General features: G+C 42.5%; 2 protein-coding genes across 9 annotated transcripts in view; one reads left to right on the top strand and one right to left on the bottom strand.

Annotated features, from left to right (window-relative positions):
- Positions 1 to 2,844: 2,844 nt before the first annotated feature.
- The window catches only part of LOC147253284 (uncharacterized), a 50,181-nt gene continuing 25,083 nt past the window's right edge, over positions 2,845 to 27,942 (bottom strand). For 2 of the 3 annotated variants that reach the window (XM_086218382.1, XM_086218383.1), the window contains 6 exons: positions 21,748 to 21,927; positions 7,611 to 7,963; positions 7,398 to 7,473; positions 6,925 to 7,003; positions 6,365 to 6,548; positions 2,845 to 6,235 (listed from right to left, as the gene is read on the bottom strand). In XM_086218382.1, coding sequence (XP_086074508.1) covers positions 5,621 to 6,235; positions 6,365 to 6,548; positions 6,925 to 7,003; positions 7,398 to 7,473; positions 7,611 to 7,963; positions 21,748 to 21,793 — 1,353 coding nt within the window. In that variant the 5' untranslated portion in view covers positions 21,794 to 21,927 and the 3' untranslated portion in view covers positions 2,845 to 5,620. Of the gene's footprint in view, positions 6,236 to 6,364; positions 6,549 to 6,924; positions 7,004 to 7,397; positions 7,474 to 7,610; positions 7,964 to 9,457; positions 9,717 to 21,747; positions 21,928 to 27,942 lie in introns of those variants that run through there. The other variant, XM_086218384.1, reaches the window with a different exon arrangement.
- ca14 (carbonic anhydrase 14) lies at positions 14,629 to 27,809 on the top strand. 6 transcript variants are annotated; one of them, XM_086218387.1, is made up of 13 exons: positions 14,629 to 14,884; positions 15,165 to 15,188; positions 18,187 to 18,366; positions 18,545 to 18,690; positions 20,340 to 20,435; positions 20,530 to 20,596; positions 20,783 to 20,889; positions 21,807 to 21,933; positions 23,604 to 23,627; positions 23,735 to 23,819; positions 23,994 to 24,035; positions 25,249 to 25,302; positions 26,959 to 27,809. In XM_086218387.1, exons 1-13 carry the CDS (start codon positions 14,815 to 14,817, stop codon positions 27,068 to 27,070), a joined length of 1,134 nt encoding a protein of 377 aa, XP_086074513.1. In that variant the 5' UTR covers positions 14,629 to 14,814; the 3' UTR covers positions 27,071 to 27,809. The 6 variants fall into 6 exon arrangements, with proteins under 6 accessions (XP_086074513.1, XP_086074511.1, XP_086074516.1 ...); XM_086218385.1 differs by having other exon boundaries at positions 14,631 to 14,884; positions 20,732 to 20,889; XM_086218390.1 differs by having other exon boundaries at positions 14,631 to 14,884; positions 20,732 to 20,889; positions 23,994 to 24,027; positions 26,959 to 27,015.

Consider the following 27,942-nt stretch of genomic DNA (forward strand, 5'->3'; position numbering starts at 1 on the left):
TGCCCCAAATATCACACACACAATGTCATGAGATACACGTGCGTCCTTGAAATTGTGGTCCTGTGTCTTCCCTATTGGTGACATGATTGTGATGGGGACTACAGATGGTGGGTTTCTTCACCCCCCCCCCCCCCCCCCCCCACAGACACACACACCCATCATCTGTGGAAGCCAAACCAGGGCATAAATGACTGTGAAGTAGCTCTGATTTCCAATGCAGGGCTGGCCACTGTGCAATTTTAATGAGCATCTAGGCTGTTTTGGGACTGGTCGGGACTAAAAAACCCCCAGGAGTTTGGGGTGAGTAAGAGCATGCGAGTGTGCTCCTACCATGTCTCTCTGTTTAACTGTGCTGCTGGTCGCCACAGTGCAGCGCCCTCTCTTTCCGTTTGTGTGTGTGTGTGTAGTTGTAAAGTCACGGTGCGATTTCACCCCACGTGAGTTTTACTGGAGTGCAGCAAATGAATAATGGGGGAGGGGATTTCAGAATAAGTGAATAAGCACCTCATTGGCTTTATTACACTGTCTCGCTCGCATGCTGAAGAACTGGACAGACACTGTAAAATCATTAACTTGTTAATACCAATAAAGGGACGTGGAGCCACAATTAAAACCTACACAGCGAGGGATAAGAGGGGAACTAAGTTCATTATGTGCAATCCAATTGATGCACGGACACACATGCTAAATTAATCCAACACATGCTTGTTCAGTACAGAGAGAAATGAAAACAACTGAGTACATTAATGATGCACAACAGTTTTTTCCAACCATCTGCTGAATATTTTCTGTAAGGTTATTACACAATATATTTAATACGGGATCAAAGTTTATTATAACAAAAACTGCTACAAAAGCTAAGTGAAAAACACTCTTGGGTAGAGTTAATTAAACAAAGGGGGAAACATTAAAACAAATGTCTGCCACGCTCCCAAAAACTAAAGTGAGGCGAGGTCTCCCTGTGCCCTCCGCTCATCCTCTTCCCGTCCTTTTCCTCTTGCCCCTCGTTTCCATTCTCCAGAGGAGAAAGGGGGGAGAGACAGCAGGGAGGGAGGTGGAGGGCAAGGGCTTCTCTGCTAAAAACTGCATGGATACAAGGGGGGGCTAAGGGAGAGGGGGGCAGGGCGTTCTCTGTTGTTGTAACGTAACGCAGTCAGTGTGTCAGAGAAGGGCCCATCACAAAATCAGCCAGTCAGTGTGTCAGAGTGTGCACGGCGGGGAGTGGCACACGCGTGTGTATCTTTGTTTATGACTTTGACTGTGTGTGTGTGTGTGTGTGTGTGTGTGTGTGTGTGTGTGTGTGTGTGTGTGTGTGTGTGTGTGCGTGTGTGCACCATGGCTGATTTCATCCCGTCTGAGCTTGGAGAAGCCTAACCACACCCTCTTAAAATGTGCCACTCTCGTGCCCATGAACACGCGGTCTCCATGGTGCTGGAATGAGGAGAAATGGTGAATGCTTCAGGATTATTTCAAGAGAATTTGAGACAAATTCTAAGTAAAAAAAATGAAATGCGCTGATTAATTGTTGAGTTTATAAAATATCCAATTTCCCAATATTTTCTCAGAGCTCAAAGTGATGACAAGAAATTTTTCTTTTATCAGAGCAACATTCCTAAACCCGCAGATGTTCATTTTACAGAGACACACTGGAGAAACCCATGACAAACACTGTTGATTTAAAAAAAAAAAAAAAACAGCTTTAACAGTCTATCATAACAACTGCTGGATTTATTCTATTATCTTGATGAATTTCTTGTGTATGATATCTACATTTAAGTTTGTATTCCTGTCTCAGGCTAGTAGCCACGTGACGTGTCAGAAGTCGCTCGTAGAAACTACGAAGAAATTACATAACAGGATTATTTGAACCATCAATTGCCGTGTATCACAATCTAACGTCAACCAATCAAATAAAAAAACTCATCGAAGCTGGATTTGTTTGGTAGAGGCGTGAAATCATCAAGAAAGGGGGGAACATTTAAGGAAATATTTCTGATATAACTGATGTTATAGCAGCTACATGTCGCCAACCTCCTCAGGAGCAGCCATTGTTGTTTTGAATGAGCAGTATGTCAGTTGGGTTAACAGAAATGGCTTTCAAAGAGTCAAGTCAAACCAGAAAATCACATTTCGTGGAGCTGGAGGGATTTCAGAAAAAAGCTAGTCACTGTTGCCTCTTGTGGCACAAACTGGTGTTACAGTGTTAGCTTGCTCTGATTGTTACTTACGACACCTTTATGTTCCACAGACGTTGAAGCCTTTGTTGGTTTTTGTGTAGAAAATATATCACCGGGAACACAATACTTAATGTCAGGGCTTGGTGAGTAATGGATGTTGACTTTCCCCCTTTGATTTCTTTCAAAGGGACTGCAATCACAGTGCTAGGCTCTTAGAATTCAATACAGACGCCACCCTGTTGTGCTTCCATCATTCCACCGCAGAGGTATTTAGGGCTACCATCTTCTGAAATAAGCAATCTACCGAAATGTATTTTTGAGCGTGCAAATAAAGTACAGTAATGTTTGCACTCCATCGTAGCAGCTGGTTGGAGGATCAGCCAGCCCCCCCACTACTGCCAGCCAGATTACCGAGGCTGTAGTCTCACAACCTATCCCCCCTCCCTCCCTTTACCCCCCCACTGACCCACACGCACACTTCAAAATGTACATTCTCTAAATCTGCACCCTATTGAGTCACACATCTGTTAAGTGAGAGCTGCCATCCAATACGCAAATCTTGAGCTGTCGCTCCATTTCACTGCTCAAACTAAAACACGCTAATGTGCGGACACCTACATTCACGCATTAAATCAGGACAAAATCCAGTCAAAAAAATTCTGCTTTCGAAAATGTGTCATTTATTAAAAGAGTTTTCCTTTTTTGTATCATTATTGAAAAAAGTAGCCAGAATAGTATGTAAAGATGGGGTGAGACAGTAAGACATTTTAGTTGAGAAAGAAAAGATACTAACAAGATTGAAGGAGATGAAGGAGAGTGGGCAAGGGCAGACGAATTCAGCAGAGTGGGGGAGGGGATCCGAGAGGAAACTACAGTCAGCTTTTACAATGTAAGAAGAAGAAGAAGAAGAAGAAGAAGAAGAAGGCAGCTAAAATAAACAAGACATTATTATTTCTGACCAATCAGCAGTGGTCGTTGCAGTAGAAAACATACATGAAAAAAAAAAGACTGAAACAATGAAAAATAAGTGCAATTGGTTTCTCTGTCATACCACAACCATATAAAAACAGGAGTGGAGTGGAAGACACCCCCAGCCTCTTGATGAAGAGTCTGGCACGTCGAACCGTCACCTCTGAAGGCGGGACGGAGCAGGACGGTCGGACTCGGTTTGTGAGGGCTCCATAGTCCAAAAGAAAAACATAGGAGGCTGCCAGTGGCTCTTGTGTTCACACGTGGTGATTTTAGAACAGTCTGGTACACATATTCCTACCACAACACATCCTGGCTTCCCACTTTATTAATGCAAATGGTGTATGAACCACTCATATCAATTGAAAAATATTTTAGTCTAAATATTTACAATACTTTTGCAATAGAAGTAAATCCGATCACATTGCTTTCACCCCTAGTCTATTGTGAGCAAGATTTCCAAGTAGAGACTCCTTTTAAACTGGAATATCAATAGCAGCAGTAGAGAGTGGTGCAAATAGATTTCCTCCCTTACATTTACACTTTGTTTGTTTTTTCAAGTTTTCCAGAGCACCGGCTTTTAAGTGCAGTTCATTCGGTCCCTCTTATCAGTCAGAACCAGGAGAAAAGCCCTAGACAAGGCTACACTTTTATACTACACATCGAAGAATAGCCACTGCTGTTGGTGTGTATAAAATAGAGCCTTGGAGCAATCATGGAGCGATAACGAGAAAAAATTGGCCATTGGGAGGAAAGAAATAGAATATTTGAGGCCAGGACATAGAAAGTTTCCCCTTAATTTAATTATCGTGAGGCCACAAGATATAACTTGTTCCCTCAATGTTGTTATTTTGAGGCATATCCAGATTTAGTTCTTTTGACACCATCAAATATAACCTGCTCCCTCAATTCCATAAATTAATGGTTACAAATATAACTCGACTCAAATTGAATAAATTAAGTGAAAGACTCATCTCTCATAAGTTCAATTTCTTATCAGTTTTTTTTCTCTCAATGCCCGTGATTTTTTCCCCACTCCGTGACTCCGTATGGAAAAGTTGGAGGCTGTTTTTATTAACTAGATGTCAAAATAGTACAGCTGTATATTGGTTTCGAAGAAGTAGATAGCTGTTAATGGTGTGTGTGTGTTTGTTAACTTCAGAAGCATCATACAAATGTGCTTTCATGATTGAACGTGTACCGCAAGCAAACAATCAAAATGCAGTACGAATGCAATAAAAGCACCAAAAACCTTTCTGAACACATCCTATTTGGTAAAAGGCACGGTAGACCAATCCTTTTTCACTTATCATGTTTTTTTTTTTCTTCCTCGTGATAAAACCGCAAACACGCAGCATCTTCTCAGTCGCCTCAAAAAAAACAACAACCCCAAAACAAAAACTGCAGGCCACACTGTGCTTGTGCACAGCAGGCGATACTCAGCTGCCCAATAAATAAATACAAACAATAAATAAATGCAGTGTCAGATCAAAGCATGAATAAATTAACTGTGGGACTGAAGAGTCTTTGAGTGGTCCTTATCTTTTTCTGATCTTTCTTGATTTGCTTTCATGCCGGTCAGTTTGCAAATGGGCAACCGGAGAGAAACATCTGATCCACAGCACAACAAGTCATTTGACCTCTGATGGCTGTGATGTCACTCCTCTCAATGCCTCGCCACAGATCTGCCAGCCAAGTGCCCAGGCAGTTCTTGGATTACATTCTTGAGTTGATGACATCTTTTTTTCTTTTTGTTTTCCCTCCCACAGTCTCCAATACACACCACACATACAGGTCTGTACACTGTATTTCTCACATCACTAGCTACAACATTTCCACCTTTCCTCTTCAAGCCTGATGCATCAATTCTATCTACAAGTTAATGTTAAGCTCAGACCAGTCTCCTGCTGCAAGACTAGAATCAAAGTCAGCTCACCCTGTGTTACTTTCTCTGGATTGAAATCGTAATGCCAGCTATCTCGCCACAATATACACCAGAGGCTTTGATTTGGAATATTGACATTAATATGTCTATTTGACTCCCATTTAGACATCCACTTAAACAGGCATCATGATTGCTTTTAAGATGAGGAGAAACTTATCTTCTCTTATTACTCTTGAAAGCCTCCTCTCCTCTTTGTCCTTTCTCTAAAATAGTCTTTGAGAGTTTCTTCCTATTTCCCTCAACCACAATCACTTTTTTTGCAGCATGTTTGGATTATTACAGAACTGTGATTAGAAACAGACTTTTTTTTCGCTTAAGCACATTACGTCCTGTACTCTGCTATAACTGTTGTAATTTTGTTTCTGACGAGGGGTTGCGAGTGATCTATTTAGTCGTCCTCCACCTCCCTTCTTTTCTTGAATGCATGTGTAAATCAGGCCTCCAGCCTCTTTCCTTCTGCCTCTCATAGCAGCTTTGAGCCTGGTGGTCTAACAAAGCGAGGTGCGAGGCTCTTTGCTTCTTCAATGCATCAGGTCTCTAAGGGGGTGCGGCACACCCTGGGCAAAGGCTTAACCGTGACTTGAGGAGACTGGCTTTGACCCTGACAGGTCTCGATGGTCTCACTCTGTTGTCCAGCAACAGGCTGGCTTTGGCACCGAATTGGCTTCTTTAGGTTTTTTGGGTGCTTGTAAGGGGTGGTGGAAGAGACAGAGCTGTCTTGCATCGCCGGACTGCCTCTCCTGGCGGGAGGGAGGACAGCAGTGACCAGCTGGTCTTCGCTGCTGTTACCAGCCACTGTTGTGCCCTCGTGTGATGGACAGGCTTTCCGTGGGGACAGGATGGGGGCGACGTGGACCCAGGTGAGGCTGGGCTCAGAGCTCTGACCTGCTTTGTAGGCTGATAGCTTGCCTGGTTCCTCGCTGTCACTGTCCTTTCCCTTTGTGTCATTGTTTAGCTGCCTGTCACCAGCCTCATCTGGCAAATTTTTGTTTGTATCAGAAGCGAATGATTGGGGAGGAGGTGGACGATCGCTTTCATCATCATCTTGCTTCACCCTCTTGACTTCTGCGCCGATGCGAGGGCACTTGAGAAGCCCGGGGGAAGGAGAAGGGGAGTCTGTACCTGTCCAGCTAAGTCTGCGTTTCTGGAAAATGAGACAGGAGATAAATTTGTCAGTGAATAAAGAGCACTAATTGCAATGTCATTTTAGTTCAAAGAAGTATTTGTTAGTGCAGGTAGGCTCTTTAACAGACAGCAACATGTGATTTCTCACCTTCACAGGAATGTGTAATTGATCGCGGTGCTTGTGTGGTGGGGTAGAGCTGGAAGAGTCTTGAAGGGAGCGAGCAGGGGATGTGCTGACACTTGAGGCAGCGGAGACCGCATGAGTGGGGATCTGAGGAAACCAAAGCTTCAGCATCATCTCCACCTGGAGGAGTGTGTTCAGATACTTCTCCCTGGCAAACATATAGATATTGAACAGGGAGCCGTAAATTTTATGTGAGAAACATCTGGCAGTGTAATTATGGTACAGCATAAGACAACATCTGGTTGTTTGTAGTCCTAGATCTAGAAAATTTCTTCTTAAGTTAAGTGTCTCTCTTCACAGCTGGATGCGGTAACATCCCGAACAACTGTAAAATATGAGACAGGAAATGGAAAACTGTCTCACTATTCTGGTCTTCTTATAACCACATTTTAGTATGATTTTAAAGTATTTACATGTTCCCATCCAACAAATGTCTTTTAATGTTGGAGCGAGATGACGTGAAATGCCGAGGGACACAAGTAAAGAAGTGGCATGTGAATTGGACAGGGTGGATGACATCGTACCCGCTGTTGGGTCTCTGTAAAACGCCCACGATCCTCTGGATTCGATCCATGGCAACGCTCTGCTGGAAACTACTCAAACCTGTCAATCAAGAGCATAATCCTCCAGTCAGCATTTGCACTCTGAGACGGCATAGTCACGACAGATATATGCACATGCAGACATATGCAGTGTCTTTCCCTCAGACACAAACACACACACACAGACACACACCACTTTCACTCGTGAGCTGATGAGTCAGCCGCAAGACTGTCGCTTCTCACACACACACACACACACACACACACACACACCACACACACACACACACACACACACACTGCACTTTGGACTACATCAATAGGCTGCATCAATACAGGCTGCAGCACGAGGGAAGAATTGAGACTACCGAGATCATAGAAACCAGTGTTCAGCACATACAGTGAGTCTGCACACATGCTTTTCTGAAGGCAGGCGGTGATGTAAGGATGCTTACCACGGTCGAATCGGCCCCTCTTCAGTCCATTCAGCAGCTCTAGCAGGGGTCTAACAAAACCCTGGAGCTCAGCACACTGACAGAGCAAGAGGAGAGAAGATAAATTACAACTGGGTTTAGGTTTGGCCCTGCTGTCTGAATCAGTTGCTGGGGTTTTCTTCTGCACACTGAACCTAAACATTATCCTGTCATCACCCAGACCCTGTCCTTTACCTTCTGAGCAAACAGCAAGTCTCCCTGGGACTTTGGGATCTGGCTGGGAGGACTTGTCTCTTCTAAGCCCATGTTGGCCACCTTGCTGCTGCTTCCTGGCCTGTATGACTCCTCCTCTTCCTCTTTGTCGGTGAAGCCATCACATGTCCACTGGGACCCGGGGCTCTCTGATCCACCGTCCCCACCGGCGGCTACCCCTGCTGCTCCACCGATGATGACGGAAGAAGAACTGTCGGTCAGGAAAACATCGGTGTCATCCTCTGCCTGCTCCGAGTCGCTGAACAAGAAGCTGTCGCTGGAGCTTAGTGAGTCAAAGGAGGGCTGAGAGGAAGTGCTGCCCTGGGACTGCATCGCTGATGGGGGAGTAGCAGAGGCTCACTGTTAGAACATGTTATTATGATTCACATGGAGACATAAAAATGGCTTTACTTGACACATAAAAGCAGCATGATCTAAGTTGTCTCTTGAGTGAGAGGCAGGCCGAGGTGACAGACACACAATTGTGAAGAACCGAGTTTCCATTTGGCAGTTTTTACCATCCCTCTCCCCAAAATACTAACCCCAATTACTCAAAATGGTGGGTATACAGTTGTCCTAGTTTAACATGGTGCAGAGTGGGACTGGGGGTAGGCAGCAGTAGGCACACAATGGTAGTGCATGTCTGGCTCCCATTGAAGAGATTGGAGACTGAAGAGGAGTGTAAAATGTGAGGGGGATGGGAGCTTGTGGAGTAGTGAAATCAGAATAGGCAGTCTCTCTCTCTCTCTCTGTCTCTTCACACTGCCTCCAGTGCTCACTCTAGCCCCTCCCCTCTGTCGCTGGCGTGCTCTCCATCCCCCCCTTTGGATCTTTCCTCTCCGGCTGCATTTCTGTATGCCTCTCATCACCCTCTGCTCTCCCTTCAGCTCATCCTGTTCGTTATGCACACAACTCTGGTGCTCCTCTTCCACCAACCTGCCCTCCTCCTCCTCCTCCTCTTCCTCTCTTACTAACATTTTACATTCTATATATCTCTGGCCATGTGCCTCTCTCTCATCTTTATTTCGCTTTCTTTCTGCCTGTGTGTAATCTCCCAGTGCCTGCTGGCCTCTGATCCCACAAACACAAGAGGGGGGATATAAGAGGGGTCACGGGATACCCTCAGCTTAGACACCCATCAACCCATCAACCCAGCTTTTCTAATATAACCAATAGTCTATATGCAGTCACAGACAAAGGATGCTGGCACACATGGTACCGCACACAGATGCTAAAGAACACACAGTTTTAAGAATACAAAAAAAAAAAAAAAAATTGATTTCAACAGACAGACTCAGTAATTCTATGACTTCCTTTCGGGATAGTTATTTCATTTTAAAACCTAAAGTAACAGTTAGCATGTGTGCGATAAGAATCTGCATCAACTGTAACAGAGGGACGCTCAATAATGACATCTCGTCATGATTACCATGTCCAGACAGAACTGATGTAGCACGATCAAGGTGGGTGTGATGGGGATGGTGCATGTGTTGGCACAGTGAGTCCAGGTGGGCACGGACCATGAGGCTGCGGCTCAGGTGTTGTCTGCGCACCACGATGCCCACAACTGGACACAATGTACAACTGTAACAATCTCCCCAAAATCTACTAAATCATCTCAAGTGTACGGAGTCAACAGTGCTGACATTACACGGGGAGTTGTCGTTGAACAGGACAGGAAATATAAAAGCTCTGGTTAATTAACGCACGGGAATGATGCGGTAATAAAATATTACACACGTTATTCAAAAACACCGAGTATGTAACGGCTCCGGTATACAGCGGGACAGTCTGCCAACTTCAGGAGCTACAAAATAGCAAAAACTCACCTTCCGTGTTAAGCGATAAAAGAGCAGATGCCGGATCCGTAAGTGAACGTTTGTATCTTCAACTTAGATACGTCAGAATCCGTCAATACACACTCCGCGGCTGGAGCAGCAGCACCGGGGCGCCCAGCCTCAGCTTTGACACACATATACACACACACACGCACACATGCACACACCGCCCGCCCGGCCGTTCATCGGTTTGTCTTTGCTAGCTCTTTCTCTCGGCAGTTTACGAGCGTCAACATGTGCGCGGATCCACGTGCCCACGTTTTGCACGCATCCTATTGGCTGTCGGCCGGGCGACGGTGAATGCTATTGGTCGAACCTTCCAGCCAGTGATTGCATTACTCGCCGTTGATTGGACGCTGTCGCGGGCACTCACGGTCCTGCCCACTCATGTGTCGCCCGTGTGTATGGTGTCGGGCAGGTCTGCTCTACTACTGCGAGCGGGTGTAAACACACGCATGCACTACAGTGTCGGCCCGAGAGATGCACAACCGAACTGTTCTCTGCATCTGAAGCTCACACTGTAGCCCCCCCCACACACACACACACACCCGAAATCACAGCACATGCTCAGATGCACAGAAAATGAACCTTACGCAACACATTTTATTGTTTGATGAAATTATTCTTAACATGTTCAACATCAGAGTAGAGAGTCATGCTATTCTAGAAAGAAATCGGTCTTGATTGAATGTTTATGGCTCTTGACAAAATCCACACCCTTGATAACACCCTGTGCGTCCCCCCGGAAGACCCCAATTATGTCAATTTTGTAAAAAGATTATTTTGATTACCAGCAGGCGTAGAACAACAGAACCACACATGAGCATGTGACATGATGGAGGAATAGAGACCTCTTACATGAAGTAGAGAGCCAGTCTCCAGGCAACATCCATAACCCTTTCTTTGATTCTATTTGATTCTGTTGCACACATTCTGCTCAAGCTCTGCGGTAAAAGTCAATCATTAATATCATTCCTGGATGAGATTGATGTACAAGACTGTTATTCTGTTCTAAACCAAGCCTTTCGGCCATCATAAATCTTCACATCTGTCTATGAACCTTTCATATCCTTTAAAATATGTTACTGTTATATTTTTGAAGTATTTTTAATAGCTAGGGCTAATAATTTTCCCAAGGTATTTACACCAGGGGAAGTACATCTGAGAAGTAGTTTCAGAGAGCAGTTCCAGGGTTAAACTACATTTGTGTATGTGGATGTCAAACAACTTGGATTTGACCATACTGTGGCATATCCTGTTTCTTGTTCCATGATGTATGACTACACTTCCCCCTCTCCTCAAACGAACTCAGTGACCCCACTTGCAACATGCTGCGCACTATACCGGTTTAGACCACCCACATCATCATCATCGGCCCCAAGCTCTTCATATATGTGTTTCCTCACCTTGTGAGAATTTACAAGTCGGTCATTTTAAAGGGTTGACTTGTATTTTTGGATGTGAGAAGCAGGCTAAAGAATGAGGAGTGGTGGTGGATGCCCTTAAGCGCCTCGCATGCTGCAGTCAGGGATGAAGGGTCAGCCCTTCCCCCTCTGTACATACAACATATAAGCTCAACATGAACCCACCGACCCCTCTCCTCAACAACAGTCTATGCCCTTGTCCAACTGACAATACCTGTCTTTGAGCATCACAAGCATGTGAGGTCACTTAACAACAAAAACAACAGGTGAGCAACCCAGCCTCTACTATTGTCTACACACAATTACGGTTAACCTTTGGTAATAGTAAACCCAGGGAAGGGTTCCTGTTTCTGTGGGTAAGAAGGCTCAGGTCAATAGATAAGCCAACCAACCCCCCAGCAGCATTCCTCTGCAGCATATGAACTCAGTGAACCTCCTCTGGGTTCATGGTTGCTGAAGACCACCCCCATCATTTCCATCTCACCTCCCCCTTCATCCCAACCCCCACCTGGTTTCTGAGTTGTTTTTCTCCATCCTCCTCTCATTATTGACTCTTGCATTGGCACGCTTGAGAATTCAGTGGGAATCACCATGGCTGATTCATTTGACAGTGAACAGCTTCACATTGGTCCAATGTATAGAGTCTTCTTTATTTTGTATTGAGTGGATTTTAAATGAAGGATACAAAGCTAACAATAAATTTATAGCCGCTACCAAAGGAAAACCTCAACTATTTAGATAATCGATGTAGGGTTTCAATCTTTTTTTCAAACAGAGATGTCAAACAAGACTTGTAATTTTAAAGATTTAAGGCTTTTTTGGTATTTATAACAGAAAATAAAGTGTCTCCGAGTTTGGCAGCCCTGCCTTTACATCAGGGGAGCTTGCGTCCTCAAGAGAAATCAAACTGGGGAACCTTGTAGTTCAGGTTTAGACATGGCTGAGGGAACCCAGTTATATTCGGCGATATGAGATATTATATTATTAATGTTCCTTTTATGACACTGTTTTGAACATTGTGAAATCCTTCAGGCATCCAGGTAGTGACAGCCTGTAGGAGTTCTGTAAGGCCAAATGCATGATCAAGTGTGTGGAGAGCCAGACGGAACGGCGGAAATGTGATCTGCCACAGGGGACAGAAACCTAAAGACAGGCTAAACTGTAAACTGTCCACACACTGTTGGGCCCAGTGTCACGTTTCACCTGGAAACCAGGACAGCTGGTAAAAAAAAACACACACACACACGAGGAAAAAAAAACAGCTTTTGTCCTCTTTGGCCCCCTCAGACTGCGTTTAAACAGTAGAATTTTTCCTTTTTAACTGACAAATAAAGGTTAAAAAAGTCCCTATAATGTTTTTTTTATTTGTTTAGTCATGTGCCTCACTGCATGCAATGCCTACTTGAAGGCAGGTCTGTAAAATATGAGAGGATCACTATTATTTAATTTCTGTATAGAGATGTGATTATTTTATTCCTTGTGATTAACAGCCCAGGTCAGCAAAATTATGAGTCCTATCTTCACCAGCACGGGGAGAAGATCATTTTCATAATCATCCCTTTTCACAAATGAGCTCAGCTTCATCCAAAATATCAACTGCAACCCTCCAGGACTGTTTTCTAATCTAACAACTCATCTCTCAGCGAGTCATATGGAGGCTGTTGAGGTCCATCCCAGTCGAGCTCCCTCGTTCACCAACGCTGCAGTGTTTTTACCTCGCTCACATTTGCGGAGCAGAGACATGTGTTCAGGAGAATAAACAGAAGCATCTTCACATGTCGGGGAGACGCTCCTCTGCTAGATTTGTGAATGAAATCAGTTGGCACGGCCCCTACGACGAGGTGGCCAATGGTAGAGTGCAACATTCTAACCACGCCCCCCTTGGGTAATCTAGTGACCAATAGGAGGCCGGCAAGGGTTCTCGCTGTTGCATAATTTGGCTGAAGTGCTTCACGTTTGAGCGAAGCCACAGACAGTGTTAAAAAATGGGGAAGAAAGACGGATGGAACAACCCAGTGTTCTATCTATCTATCTATCTATCTATCTATCTATCTATCTATCTATCTATCTATCTATCTATCTATCTATCTATCTATCTATCTCTCTCTCTCTCTTTCTTTCTTTCTTTCTTTCTTTCTTATGGTGCAGTAGGCCTAAATGATGCAATCGTTGCAGTTTAGCTTTATTAAGTTGATCCTTGAATCCACGCATGATGTGATGTAATCTAGATACATCAAAAGACTGCGATTATAGAGCAGAAACGTAACCCCCCCCCCACACACACACACCCACACCCACTCCAAAAGAACGTAACAAAACAAAATAATAAAAACACAACCTGGATTTTCACACACAAGTAATACACATAGACGGAAAACCGTTACTTTTGTTGGTGACGTCATTAAAGCCACATTGCGATCGGTTTATTGATTATTAAAATGTTATAGACTCACAAGGGCGTATTATTAATATTATTATTATGATTATTAGTATTATTAATGTTATTAGTCAATTAGTATTAGTATTAGTAGAGAACTGTCGAGAGGTTTATTTGAATGACGCTTCTTAAATCTGAGTGGAGGGTGGATTTTCCATGTGAGGCCTGTCACGGGGAGGGGGCGCCCTCTAGTGTCCGGAACTGAAACAGTCGCTCATTATAGCTCTGTTATGTAACCTTTTTATAGTTGGGACTGTAGATCCCGAATAGTAACATTTTTAAAATACATAATTCATTGCCAGTCATTGTTCAAATTAAACAAATATTTAGATTAATTATCTTTCTGTACATTTTTGCGTTTTCCTGCAATCCTGATGGAAAAAAATGGTAAGGTTACCACCGGCAGAAGCAGACAATTAGATTAAATTAACCACAAGACACCCAAAAATAAAACTGAATGAAATACAGGAGCCTATGCTGTACATTATACCTCATACACTTAACATCATATATGGTTAAATACCAATGTCATAGATCATGTGCACTTATATATTTCATATTACACACATATTTTTTAGATATTTATATTTATGAAATGTATGTTGTCCCTGTTGCATCTATATAATCTGAAATACTATCATACCCTAACAGTGTATGGTCATAAAAATTAGAAGTCCCTATAAAGCTAAAGTCTCTAAGTGAAGAGACTGTCCTCGACAATTCAATACTTATGCAGTAAAAAATGTCAAAATGTAGTACAATAAATTGCAAAATATGACTATAAGAAAGGTGAAGTTAAATGTTCACAAATCATTGACAGGAAACCTGTGATAAGGAGTTGAAATGTTTTTTCTCTTAACAGCCAAAGCCAAAGTTTTGTAAGTGTGCAAGCAGCAACCGTCTCTCACTCAGCAGGACAAAATCTATCCATTTTTTCCTTCCAGAAACATCCAACAACACGTTAACCACCTTCTCCTGTAAGATCGTCCTTTAGGTCTTCCCTGTATTTTGGACTGTTTTTTCCTTCTTTCAGCTCTGCTCTCTCCCCCTCTCCTGTCCCTCTCACCCCCCTCCCCCGTCCCCCCCCCACGAACACTGAATTAATTCTCACTCACTGGTCACTCGTTCACTCGTTGTGGTCTTAACTCTGTTTGATATCGACCTCTCTCTCTCTCTCTCTCTCTTCTTTGATATTTTCTTGGTCTCCATCCGTACCTCGTGGTGACCTGTTCTGGTGGCCTGTATGTTGGGGGTGGGGGTGGGGGTGGGGGGTGAGGACAGCATGTAACATCCTCTCTGGCTGTTCAACAGAGCTGTGGCAGGTGGGATCACTGGACCAACCAGTCTCCCCCTTCCCTCGCTTTCTCTCTCTCTCCATCTATGTCCCCCTCTCTCTCTCTCTCTCTCGCTCTCTCTCTCTCTCTTACTTGCTCCTCATCTCTCCGTCCGCTTTGATTCATTTCTGTTTATGGGCAAGGAACACTGACATGGACTCTTTGGGTCTTTTTATCCTTCTAGTGCTTCTGTGTTTTCAATTGAAAACCTCCCCTGCTGCCGGTAAGAACTTCGTTAACATGATAATCAGCGTGGTTGGAGATTTGTATTTTTCTTCAGTAGAAGCTTTTTTGGTGTTGGACTGTTGAGTGCAGTAGTGGATGTGAAATAACAGCATTTGAGTACTACTTTTGTTGTTGAACATAACTGTTATTTTGTAGTTTATTGTGGAGTTCAGCAGATTCCAAGTTAATATGATTTATATGCATTGTAAATTTGAAAGCAGAGTTAAATAAGAGATTAAGGAGTTTTTTTTCTTTCTTGTCTTCCTTTTTTTTTCCAGAGGAAATTACCTGGACCTACACTGGTAAGTTGAAGTTTATTAAAAGAAATTCAAATGTTCTAAAAAGTGATGCAACAGCAAAAAAAACCAAGTTGAGATATTGTAGAGACATCTGCAAATGTTTGAAAGACCCTGTCTGATGTATATACTTATCATCTGGGGTGTGAAAAGCTCTGTACGCTCGAAGTAAAAAATGAAGTTTTTTTACATTCCAGCAGGGATGTTTTTAAAGGCGATTGGAATGAAGTGGAATTTATAACAGAAAAAAAAACTGTAAAAATGTCACTGTAGTGAACTAGTCTGCTCATCTTATCCATGAAAGCTTAAAATACAAAAAAACCTGACTCCAGGTTCAGTGTGTATCACTAAATCAAAAATGTTTGGGTTTTTTTTTTTTTTGAGAGTTAGTGGCAGGATTTGTGTTATTATCCCAGCGCTTCTCCCTCTGTTTTCCTCTCCTTCCCTTCTCGGTCTGTATTAGTTACAGTTCAACAAGCTGGCATGAGCACAGCAGTCACACAGAGATGATGAAGGGGTGCAGGGAGACAGAGAGGAAGAGTGTAAGGAAAAAAGGCCGAGCGAGAGGCAGGTGCACGAGGATGAAGCAGTACGAGAGAGGAGAGAGGCGTTTGCAGAGAGGGAGATGGGACGGGATGAAGCAGAGGCATACCAGATTGTACCCTGTATTGTTGCTGCACACAATAACCTATGTGTTTATTGTGCTGCGGACTCACACTGGCTGCCTATGCTGTGGACAATGACATTGTGGGAATGAATGGGGCGCGCACACACACACACACACACTTTACCACGCCACGTGAATTTGAGGAGGGGAAACGCCAGTACATGTACACAGCAAACTGTACCAGACGCAAACTGGCATCTACAAGTCAGTTTTTGTTCATTGGCGAGTCTATTGTGCAGAAACACGTGCAGCGAAATCAAAAACTACTGTGCTATGTAGTTTTTGTGCGGTCTTCAATACTTTGCAACACTGACTATGTGTGAAGCATGTTGTGTGACACAGCATTACATGACGTGGCTATTGCTGATCTGTTAGCTGAAGTGGAAAGTCAGTTTCAAATACTTGTTTTGTCACGCGGAAGAGCAGAACCTCATGGTCCAGAGACTTTCCACGAAAGATGAGAGGCGTCATTTCCTCATCATGCATGAATCTGTATGTGTGTGTATGCGTTTGTGTCTTTGTTCCTGGCTGAATTAGGAGTGGGATAGCATGCTAGGAGGAGAGGTAGAGTGGCACAGAGGGTCAGAATTTTCGGCCTCTGGTTACCATGGAGACCTCCATGACGACCATCGGCAGGGCCGCGGGACTCACTTTTGAAGTTGAGTCATAGCGCCGGGCTTTGCCATGGAGAGAAATGATGGGGTAGGGGGCTGAGAAGAGATTAGACGTCCAAGGTGGGGTTTGTGGGAAGCAGGCGAGCAGCGGGAGAGGAGAGGTGGTATGTGTTTACGTTACTCTTTTAAAGCCCTCCTCATACTGAGTGTATCCATGCGCGAGATGATTGAGGGTCACACTGGACCTATTTTACTTACTGTGTTTATATAAAAGACAGTTTTTATCATCAAAGTTCCACTTTCAGATTATTGCACATGATCCACACTCAAGGAACAGCGATCCCCTCTTCCTCTTCCATTGCAAGGAAACCTCCCAACTGGATACTTGTGTGTAGAATGCAGTGTTCCTGATTTGCATTCCTCTCTTTGCAATTGAAATTCAGATTCTTTGACTCTCTTGTCACTCTCTCTTTCACACTCTTCATTCTAACTTTCTTTTATTATGCAATTGGATGGAGGAATCTATTTTTTCTACCCAGTGTATCCACAAATAATTCCCTCAATCAGCTACAATCTAGTATTTCTTTTTTTCCGTATTTGTACAAAAATCAGTAGCATGTTTCTTTAAACATTTAATCGTAGCAACTGCAATGTTATGGGTTTGTACTATAAATGCACTTTTTTTTTAAAAGATGTCGATCATTTATTCATGAAAGAAATGCTCAATTGCCTGGGCCTGAACTTTGTCGAAAACATTTTTTGGTCCTAATATGATTTTGATCAATTCTGCAAAATGTTTAAGATGAGGAATCCATGTCTAGAGCGCAGTAATTTTGTTACAATTTTGTTTGTGTTTGAGGGGGACGTCCTGGCTGCAACGTTAACAACAGCCCCTCTGGGTTCCCACCCAGCGCTTCGTATGGAAATGAATCAACACAAAACCAATGTAGTAAATTTCCTTAGTAACTGCAGATATGGTGGTGAAATATGTCTTAAACTTTATTGAAATGCTATTTTTCTCGTTGAAACCTGTATGATTCCTGGATTAGTTTCAAGATAAAATGAAGAACTGCAATTATTTTCAATAATAAAACATTGAATTATTTTGAATTGCGACCAAACTTTGAAGATGTTCACATAACACAATTGTTTGTGGCCTTTTGTTTTTAGCTCTTCCCAATTCTGTGATAAACTCCTGAATCATACTGAGGATATCACTGCTTGGGAATCTTGTGACGTTCTTTATTCTTCTAATGTTGCGATCATCACTGGCTTTAGTTCAATAAATCACTGGAGTTGGGGAGGCAGTTGTGTCTTACATTTAAGTTCAGTTTTCGGCTTCGAATTGAGTGTAATTTCTTGACAAGAGCAACATCAGTGTTCAGGGAGTCACACCACCTTTTATATCGCTCTAGGAAAAGAGCACCGGTGTAGATAAGTGCTCACCATAATCCAGTTTTCTTTTACATCGTCATTTTAATCCTTTTCAGTGACTTAAAGACATGTGTGTAGACACAAACCTGTTACATGAAGAGAGGCTGCCGTTTGTTCTGGTTTTTATAATCCTTTGAAAACTTTATCCTTCGCGAGGCTGAATCTCAGCAGCAGAGCACCAAGCAACTATTGTCCTGCGTAATTACAGACTGATCAGTGGAAGCTTTTTAGGAGCAACTGGGTTGTGTGATTGGATGACATCACTACGTCTGTCTCCTCTCTGTCAAAGGTTTGGTGGGTCAGTCTCAATGGTCCGAGTATTTCCCCGACTGCGGCGGATCTTCCCAGTCCCCTGTTGATGTGGTCCCAACACAAACTAAATATGACCCCAGTTTGACCCCTGTGACCCCGTTGGGCTACAGTCAGCACGGCAACAGACCCTTCACTCTCTATAATAATGGACACACAGGTATCTATGGCAACCAACTGATTGGCCTCTCTTAGGTTTCCCAGCAACGTCAAGGTTTGTTCCGGTCACATGTAGCATCAATATCGTAGCCTGGCAGCAAAGACTTGGAAACAAGATGTCAGTCACTTTAACAGTGTTGTTTTCTCATCGAACTTTGCTTCATATTTGTCTTCATCAGCGGTGATTGAACTTCCAGACTGGATGGGACTGGGTGGCTTTCCCTGGCTCTTCACAGCTGTCCAGATGCACCTTCACTGGGGCAGCGGCGGCCCGAGCCACGGGGGCAGTGAACACACCATCAACGGACAGAGTGCAGATGCTGAGGTACATTTGAACACAGGCAACTGTAAATAGTTGAACCCTGGAGGAAATCACACCTACAGCCACGCCAGGACTACAGGGTTGTAGGAGCACAAATATCCTGATAGCATAAAAGTTTCATGAGGGTCAAGATTAAGATGAATGTGAAATTTACACGGAAGGAAAACTCTGTCTGAGTAAAACTTAATTCAAATCTATTTGAATCCGAAACAACATTTTTACATTTCATTTATTTAGAGAAGGGTTTTGAGACTAAAATACATTCTTTTCTTCCCACAGTGGAATCCTTGAGCTTTAGTGTTAAAACGATGTATGTGCGGCATCTGTTTTTGTTCCCTTTCTAACTTTTTCAAAGCAAGGGAATATCATCTTGTTGATATCCGTGCAGATTATAAATTTATTGTAATTAATATCGTGTCTCCCATATGTGTGTTTTTACCTCTCGCCATTTGTGTTCACACTGTATCTCAAGAACAGTTTCACCAAATCCTTTAGGACTTTACTCAGGTTTTCTGTATAGTCTAAGCTTCTTCCCTAACGTATCGGAATAATCTTTCCATAAGATAAGGCGCTTTCTTCGAGAAATTTACGTCACGTATTCTTCACTTCCTGTGGCAGCCATATTGTATTATTGATTTATACGAAATCTTTAATATCTTTGACATGTTTTGGACTTTTTTGACTTCTGGCTGCTTCACTTACCATATAATTCCTGTTACACGCGTCTCAAGCAGGATGATTCATGTCATCTTTCTTCCATTTCTCTCCCCGTCTCTCCCTCTCTCTCAACTCAAGCGGTCAAGCCACATGGCCGATTCTGCTCAAGATTTATTCTTGTCATTGCCGCCAAGCGCTCGCTCATGAGATATCTGCTGGGTCTCTATAAATTTATAATGTATGCGTTTGAAAATTGCCCTGAGATGACTTCTGTTACAATTCCTTGCTATATAAATAGAATTATATTTCTCCTTTCACCACTCTCGTTCTCTCGCTGTCTCTCACACACAGTCATTTTTAATCCCCGTTCTTCTTCCTTTTACTGTGGAATAAGAATTGGAATGTCTTCCTGAACAATCACATGACAAAAGCTGTTAGAAAGCTGCAGACACAGAAACAGGAGAGAAAGTTTTGAGTTGAGGTTGATGTTAATTACACAAGAAACACTGAAACAGGGAGAGGAAGAAATAAAACCAGGAAATGAATAGAAAACCTTTGGATTGAGGGAGACAGGGGAGGGGACAGCAAGCAGGGCAGGAATGCTGGAAGGAGGGACGGTAAGGCATCGCAGCGCCTCAGTCCCCCGTCCATCTGTCACCGGCCAAGCCTGCCAACAGTTTCTTCATGGCTGAGCAGCTAGAGTGGAGGCCATCTAAGCAGATTATAGAGACTGATATCATGCAGAAATGAAGAGGAAAATGCAAACAAATTGACATGCATGAGTGGCCATAATGAGATAATTAATCTTGTTGTCCATTACACAAGTCTGTCCTGGTTATTAGTTTTCCTCTGTCAGGGAAGCACATGGCCTCGCTCCTCTTACTCTCAACCTGTAGTCTCCCCCTTAACCCTCAGCACTACAGAGCAGAAGACATTACAGGTATAAATAGAATCATTAGGAATGGACCATCTCACCATGCTCTGCCTCTCTCCAGCTCCATGTGGTGCACTACAACTCTGAACTCTACCCCAACATGTCCACAGCAATGACTCAGCGGGATGGCCTGGCTGTTTTAGGAATTCTCATTGTGGTATCAAAATAAAGCATTTAAACGGAAGCAAAATTTAAAATATCAATAATTCAATTTTTATTGGATCGTGATCAAGTTTGTTTTGCTTTTCCAGACAGGTGAGGAGACCAACCCGGCTTTTAACAATATCCTCAGCTACCTGAGCCGCATCAGACATGCAGGTACATCTACTTTAACTGAACCACTGGTCCTGGCTGATTCTGCACGTCTGTGTTCAGAGATTAAGATGATATTCTGCACCAGTAGTTGTGATTATAAGAGCTTGTATGGTTTGGGTTTTTTTTTCCCACTGAAAGACCAGAAAGTGTTTATACCAGCCTTTGACGTCCAGTCCCTGCTCCCCAAAGATCTGGGACGCTATTATCGCTACAACGGCTCCCTAACAACACCACCCTGCCACCAGAGTGTGACCTGGACGCTGTTCCATGAAAGGGTGCAAATCTCTAAAGCACAGGTGGGGCTGACACACTGATGCACTTCTTCCTAGGTGAACAGAGATCCTGCACACCTTGACCCAATTCAATTAAAATGAGGTCCTGAACCACTCAAATTATATATATACAGTATATATATGTACACACACATACACATATATATATATATACACACACACACACACACACATATATATATATACATATATGTATATACATATATATACACACACACACACACACACACACACTAAATATTGCTTTGAAAAAACAGAAGGTTGTGAAAATTGTTCAAACTAAAATATCATTAACTTTATCATAAAATGTCATTTCGCCAAGAATTTTCTACACCCAGTAATCGTGCACGTGTTGTGTGCTTCAAGGCTGCAACTCCAAATTAGAATCCAAACTGCAGCACATTATTATATTCATTAATATTAATTTATGAGTTCTGACTCCCTTGCACAGCAGGATATCAGTGTCAGAAAAATCCCGAGTGAAAGTCCAATGAAATGCACTTCAGCCGAGTCAGCAGATCTCTTCAGTAGCTTGCTCTGCGTCTTGTTTGTATAACGTCAAGTGGGTGCGTCAATAGAATTATGATGGTATGTAGAATGATTTGCACATCTATTCATGAATAACTGTAATGAAGATTTTTAGTCTAGTCACTGCCTCAATACTCAGTTTCAGCCCAGATAAGTGCTGTTAAAAAAGTATCCATACAGACAGATGATACATTTACATTTATTTCTCAAAACTCATCTTGATTTCTTGAAATTCAACCGCAGGTTTTGAATCTGAATTATGATAATCTGTTATTCAGCTCGGACTTGTTTACTTGTGTCAACATCAGCCCTCTGAGCAGATCCAACACTCACCTTCTGTTATCACGTGTTGTGCCTCATCAGTAACCGTTCCCTCCATCTCTCCCCTGTAGCTGCTGAAGATGGAGACGATACTTTACTCCAGTAAAGCTGAAGATCCGGATCGAATGCTGCTGCAGGACAATTACCGCGCAACCCAGCCGCTCAACCACAGGGTCATCTTCACCTCCTTCTCTGCAGGTTAGAGGGGAGATATTTACCGTTACAAATAAATGACAACCACAGCAGCAAGCTGGCATGAGAATCAGCGCACGATGAATAAGGAGAGACAGACATTTGCTTATGCATTTGCTACTTAGAACAGTTTATTTGGTTTATCAAATATCTCTAAGTCTATCGAATCCATAACACACTCATTCTGACCCCTACAGTAGAAAATTACTTGGACACGGAAGGAATCATGGCTAGAAGATGATCTTAATAACTTGTCTTTATGAAGGTTTGATGATGAGCCAAGACCTGAATGTAACTACGAAGGTGATGAGGAACTAGACATGATGTTAACTTTAACAATACAAAACCTAATTTACAAGCTAAACAAATCAGGAAGATGAATAAAAGCAAGACGAAACAAGATAGAAACCAAAGTAAAAACACAACTCCACTGATGGCACGACAAGAAACAGGTGGGAGAAGACGATGATCGGAAACACTAGGAACAGGGATGGGACTGACGGAGACTAACGAACTAACGAGACACAATTAAACAGCTCAAAAAAGCGGCAACAATCGAAGACAGGAAGTGACACTATCGTTCATGCAAGGGAAGAACCTTTCAAAATATGGGGATTTTACGGCAGGGGAACCAAGGTAAACACTGGGTCCATAAATACTGCAACTTAAACCTATGATACCAGGCAGTACACACAAGGAGAGAGCAACTATAAAATAAAACAGGGTCTATAGAAAATGAATTTAAACTTGTGGCAATCCTTTGTATGTATGAAGGCTCAAAAACGCTGGAAAAATAAGGCAAATAAGAAAATGTGAAATTTCAACCCATCAGAATGTATTTTGATTGTCTGTAACCTTGGAAATGTTGATAGGCTGAAGGTTACATTTAGCCCAGATTCAATAAATCACTCAAGTTATTATAGAAATAAACCAGCTGATTGTGCAGGGGATCAGGTGGGAGGGGCTGAGAGGTTTTTCATGTAATGACTCGAGCAGAACAGGAAGCTAATCATATTTCAGTTAACCTTTCAGTTTGCACAAACGTGCAAGTTGAACGAGATCGCAGCCATTTTTGTAGAGTCGTATCCTTAGAGCACCTCCACACTGGTGGACTTCAGTTCCAGTTAACTGTGCCTAATAACGGACATAATGACCAGCCGGTGGGTGGCCGTGTGGACCAGAGCTAGCAATTAGCACAATCCCCGATGAGAGCGAATGTGGAGAGAAATTTGGGAATATTAAGGATTACTGATGACTTTGTCTGAGGGAGAAAGACAGGAACAGAGGGGAGAGAATCTGTGTTTGTTTGAGAGCTGATTAGAGAAAAAGGATTTGCAAAAGCTAAACACTGACTCCATTGTTTTCACACCAGTCTAACGGAGAAAAAAGGGGAGAGCAAGAAGGGACACAGAGAAGTGAAAGAGGGAGACAGAGTGGAAGACAAAGACAAAGGAGAAAGAATTTGTGTAAAGTGCTCATTGTGGCAAGTGACTGAACTGGAAGGCCTGTTATATCAGCGCTGCAGTCAAAGGCAGCAAGACTGACTCAACGAAATATGTTTAAACAGCTGAACGGCAGATTCTGATGAGATGAGCAGCACATCAGAGTATCATCAGCTGTGGGACAGAAAGATGAAAGATGTTTCTAATGATTTGTTCTGTATTTGGGTGTTATAGATTCAGGGAAGGAGCTCTCCTCTGGTAAGTTCTCATTTTACTAAAAGAAAAAAAAGAAAGAGTCTTTACCTGGTGGAGGATTACCACATGACTACCATAATTAAAGTTGTATTCATTTTTTTCTTCTTCAGGTGAAGTCACTGCCATCGTGATAGGAGTGATGTGTGGTTGTGTGGGTCTGGCGGTAATTGTGCGCTTCATCGTGAAGACGATACGGTAAGAGGGATTGCTGGGATTCTCGACCGGCCCTCTGTTTCTCCTCCTAAATTGCCTCAGCCGACATTGACCACCAGTCTGCTGCTGTTCTGGTATAACTGGGAGAAACTGCACCTTCTTTTATCGGGGAAGAATCCAGGATCGTCTCATTCTCAGTCTCCTGTCTTTTGGCAGATTTTTTACACTTCTTCACCGTGAAACAGTTGTGGTAAACAGGTGGCCTACCAGATCTCATCACTGACAAAGACACACAGCTACCACTGATCGTGTTGTTTCTAACTTCCACCTGAGCCTGACAGTTATCCTCAAGCGCAGATCTCGGATCAGTAAATAATGGATTTACCCGAAAAATGCTTTTAGAGATGAGAGCCCGATCGATACATCGGCACAGATGATGTTTTCAGTCGAGACAACATTCCAAAATGTAGAGTGTTTTTTTTTTTAAAGCTGAGCCACATTAGTTACTTTCCAATGATGATGCTGGTTGTTAGAGTTCTAGCAGAGGAACGCTCATTCTCCTCCTCATAATAGCCCTAAATGCCAGGTCAATGGGGTCACGCTCCTGTATGTACAAGCTGAGCTGAGGCTCATTGAAATTTACTTTGTGTGCACGGTGGAGGAAATTTCAGTGAGCCTCAGTGGGAGCAGCATGAATCGTGCTTAGAAAAATAATTATCATCATCGGTGAGTAGCAAAGTCAGAATGTCTGCCACTGAAAGGTGTTAAACCACAGATGGTTGCCTGCCGGTTATCTTTGATTAGGGCACTCAAAGTTGTTTTTCTTCATGCATTTACATGGAGCACATGAGTGAAACACCATTAAGCTGAGGATAATGCAAAAGACCATGTGACCAGGGCCGACGCTACAAAAATACCAGCTGATGTAATTATACGCACAGTAAAATGGTGATATTGTAGTAACCTTGGAATGCCAGTGTCGGTTGGGCTCTACCACCCATTCAGTAAATGTATAATCCTCTTTGTAAGATTTTTACACAAAAGTGAAAAACAAAGTGTCCTTAAGATTAGCGCTGGGGATAATCTGATCCTCCAACCTCTAGTGCAATAATATGGCTCTTTCCCAATACTTATTATTATCATTTCCTCTCAATTACCACTGATAAATGAAAATAAGTTCCATGTACATATATAATCATACCTGCTTTAAAGCTGATTCCCTCTGCTCTGCTCAGGGGTTCCCAAAGTTTTGTGTTTTTATGAAACTTTTTCCGAGGGCCTGCACACGGACCCCTTGACCTTACTTTGGGAACCACTGGCTTTGTTAATCTCAATTCACCCCGTGCAACTACTTTAAAATGTCACATTATCTCAGAGCTCGAATGGTTTTTTAAAAAAATATTTGCACATGTTCTCTTTAAAGAGTTTAATTTGTGATTTTCATTCAATCGTGTGTTTGATTTTGTGACAGCTCTACCTCTAGCTGGGACGTCCTGCCTAGTACCCGACCTGCTCCCATGCCCAGGTTCAACAACAGTCAAAATCATGACCTTTAACCTCAAAAAAACTTTAACTCTTAGAGTTCCCGGAACACTTTGCTTTAACAACCCATTCACTGTGACTTATCCTGGTAGGCTAGATCTTACTGTAACACGTCTGTAGAGAATTAGTGATGAAAGAAATTCCACAGAGCTAAAACGTCTTACACATGTTTACATAATACACTCACAGCGAGGCGTCAGAGTTCCTACGGAGCACCTGTCCTTTAAGGTCAAATCTAACTGTACCTCACTAGCCGTGTGTAGGTTGCCATGTGAGAAGCTTTAATCCTGATATTCTCCAGCTCTCCGTGGATGGGACGCTCTGAACATGAACCCCCTCTCATGTCCACTGGGTGTGGCTGCATCACATCCCAGTTTTTGTTCCACTGACACTGTGACAACATTCACCAAGCAAAATTCACTCTTATATATATACACTCTGAACACATCAGTTCACTGTGTTGTGATGCATTTCTAAAGACTAAAATACTTTTGACATTTTAGAATTCCTCCATCTTTTTGGTAGTTGACTTACTGACAAACTTATAGCAGTTTCGCATACTGATATTTCTTGGCTAGGCGCAGCCAACATCTGAGGCCCTGTTAATGAGAGGTTGCCAAGCAACCAGCAGAGACTTCAGGAAGTTGTGGCTTCAAGAAATAATACTGTTGTACAAACCAAAGGCTTACACTTTGTTTATATCGATCAAACGAATTTTATATATTTTTTTTTTAAATCAGTGAGCTTTAGATATGCTGATGGGCAGATGTGGTTAGCTTTGGGCAGAGCCATGTAAGGTGTCTGTTTGGAGCCTCTTTTTGCTAAGCTACGCTAACGAGCTGCTAGCTGCTACAGCCAGTAACTTCCGCCATATTTCCCGAAATGTTGATCGTTTGCTTCAGAATGTTCAGACAGAAGAGTGCAAAAGCTATTTTGGGGTTTCATCTAAGAAAAAAGCACAGGAAATAAAAGGACAGAGAAGGGTTTGGCTAGAGGGAGACAGATATTTGTCTAATATACACCACACAGGAAACAGAGATACAAGCTGAGAATTTCAGTAAATTGAGTAAAGCACATAAAACCATTAAGCATCTGGTAATGAGATTGAATGTGGCGCAATGTTCAATATATATCAACCTGACACTGAGGTTTTCACCTTTTGTTTGCCTGTTCTGGAGCAAGATTACACTGTAAAATTTCTCAAAATTGAGAGGAAGATTGTTGTGTGGTCCCAAGAAAGAACCCATCACATTAAGTTTTTTTTTTTTTTTAATTTTGCAGGTGAATTTAAAACTGCTAAAAACATTGCAGTAGGATGTGGTGCAACCAGAATGCCATCCAGTGGACATGTGTGTCACGTCACCTCTCTCCTAGTTTAGTTTACCTGACTGTTCACATAACTGCTACTACCACTCATCAGTTCACCATCTCCTCATGTTTTATTTCACATTCTCACATAGTTACATTAGACTAAAGTATTTTTTAACGTTTAAACCGTCTTATTTTGTTTTCTGACTTCACATTCACATGTATTTTTTGAGTAAATAGGGACCCCTGCTGGATAATACATGGAGCTACACTAACATTGGGAAGGGAACTGCAGCTGAAGCAGAAATGACTCTTTCTTTTGTTGTCACAGGATAAAGGAGCCACAAAAAACAAAAGAGAAACAACAAGACATGGCTCTCAACTCCACTCCTCAAGCAGAAAAGAAAGAAGAGCCTTCGCCGTCTCCTCAAACTGAACCTTAGCCAAAAGCACAGTCTACTTCAGGACGTGTCTCACTATCCTCCTCCTCCTCCTCGTAAGGATTCTATCACTCTTCCATGTCTCCTTAGAGGACAAAATATAAACATGTTTTCACTCATCAACCATGAAAGGAACACAGGAGAATCCAGTTTTGGTATAAAACTGCAGGAGGGAAGTCATCTACTGCTGTGACCACTTGTATTTTCCGCTCGTGTTCAGTGACGTTGGCAGTGGTGGTACCAGACATATCTTCTATTTGCACGTAAAGCACTTGGTGTAAATGTGTCAGTTTGCTGGCCCTGCACTGTACGTTTGCTCTTGCTATGTCTAGGATGCATGATTTCTTCATGTAAATACTTTGTACAATATATTTTGTCAGTTATTATGTTTCTCCCACATCTGGCTGTTATGTCAGCGTGTTCATCCTGTCTTGAAGCACAAGCACACTGCACTGAATGAAACTGAATAGAATGAAATGTTTATTTGTGAATTTATATCCAATGTTATATTATTGTTTTTTGCTGTTTTTTTTGTTTTGTTTTGCTACTGGACTTGAGCATTGAAACAAAGTGGACACCTGCATATGTGATATAGAGATGACCGATACTGTCCATACACGATGAACGCAAATCAACACGAGGTTGTGAACAGAGGAGTTATATTTATGTACATGTGATCATCATATGATATCGTCTGAATTCCGCTGTATTTTAAATATGGACACAACATTAAAACACTTGAATGACCACCTGCTTTGGATTCCTTCTTCCTGTGAATGAATGGCGCATGTTTGAAATTACAGCCCCATTTATAAATTGAGAAAATTACGTTTTAGTATCATTTTAAATTTCTCTTCTTGCTCTTTGATTACTGT

This window comes from Aulostomus chinensis, chromosome 11 (assembly GCF_037954235.1).
Source record: "Aulostomus chinensis isolate RoL2024-O1b breed Wild chromosome 11, RoL_Achi_v1.0, whole genome shotgun sequence".
Lineage (NCBI taxonomy): Eukaryota > Metazoa > Chordata > Actinopteri > Syngnathiformes > Aulostomidae > Aulostomus > Aulostomus chinensis.

Coding starts and splice junctions, on each gene's coding strand:
- ca14 (XM_086218385.1), top strand. CDS start 14,815: ATGGACTCTTTGGGTCTTTTTATCCTTCTAGTGCTTCTGTGTTTTCAA. Junction 20,436..20,529: donor TTTTAGGAATTCTCATTGTG/GTATCAAAATAA, acceptor TTGCTTTTCCAG/ACAGGTGAGGAGACCAACCC. Junction 23,820..23,993: donor TTCATCGTGAAGACGATACG/GTAAGAGGGATT, acceptor GTCTTTTGGCAG/ATTTTTTACACTTCTTCACC.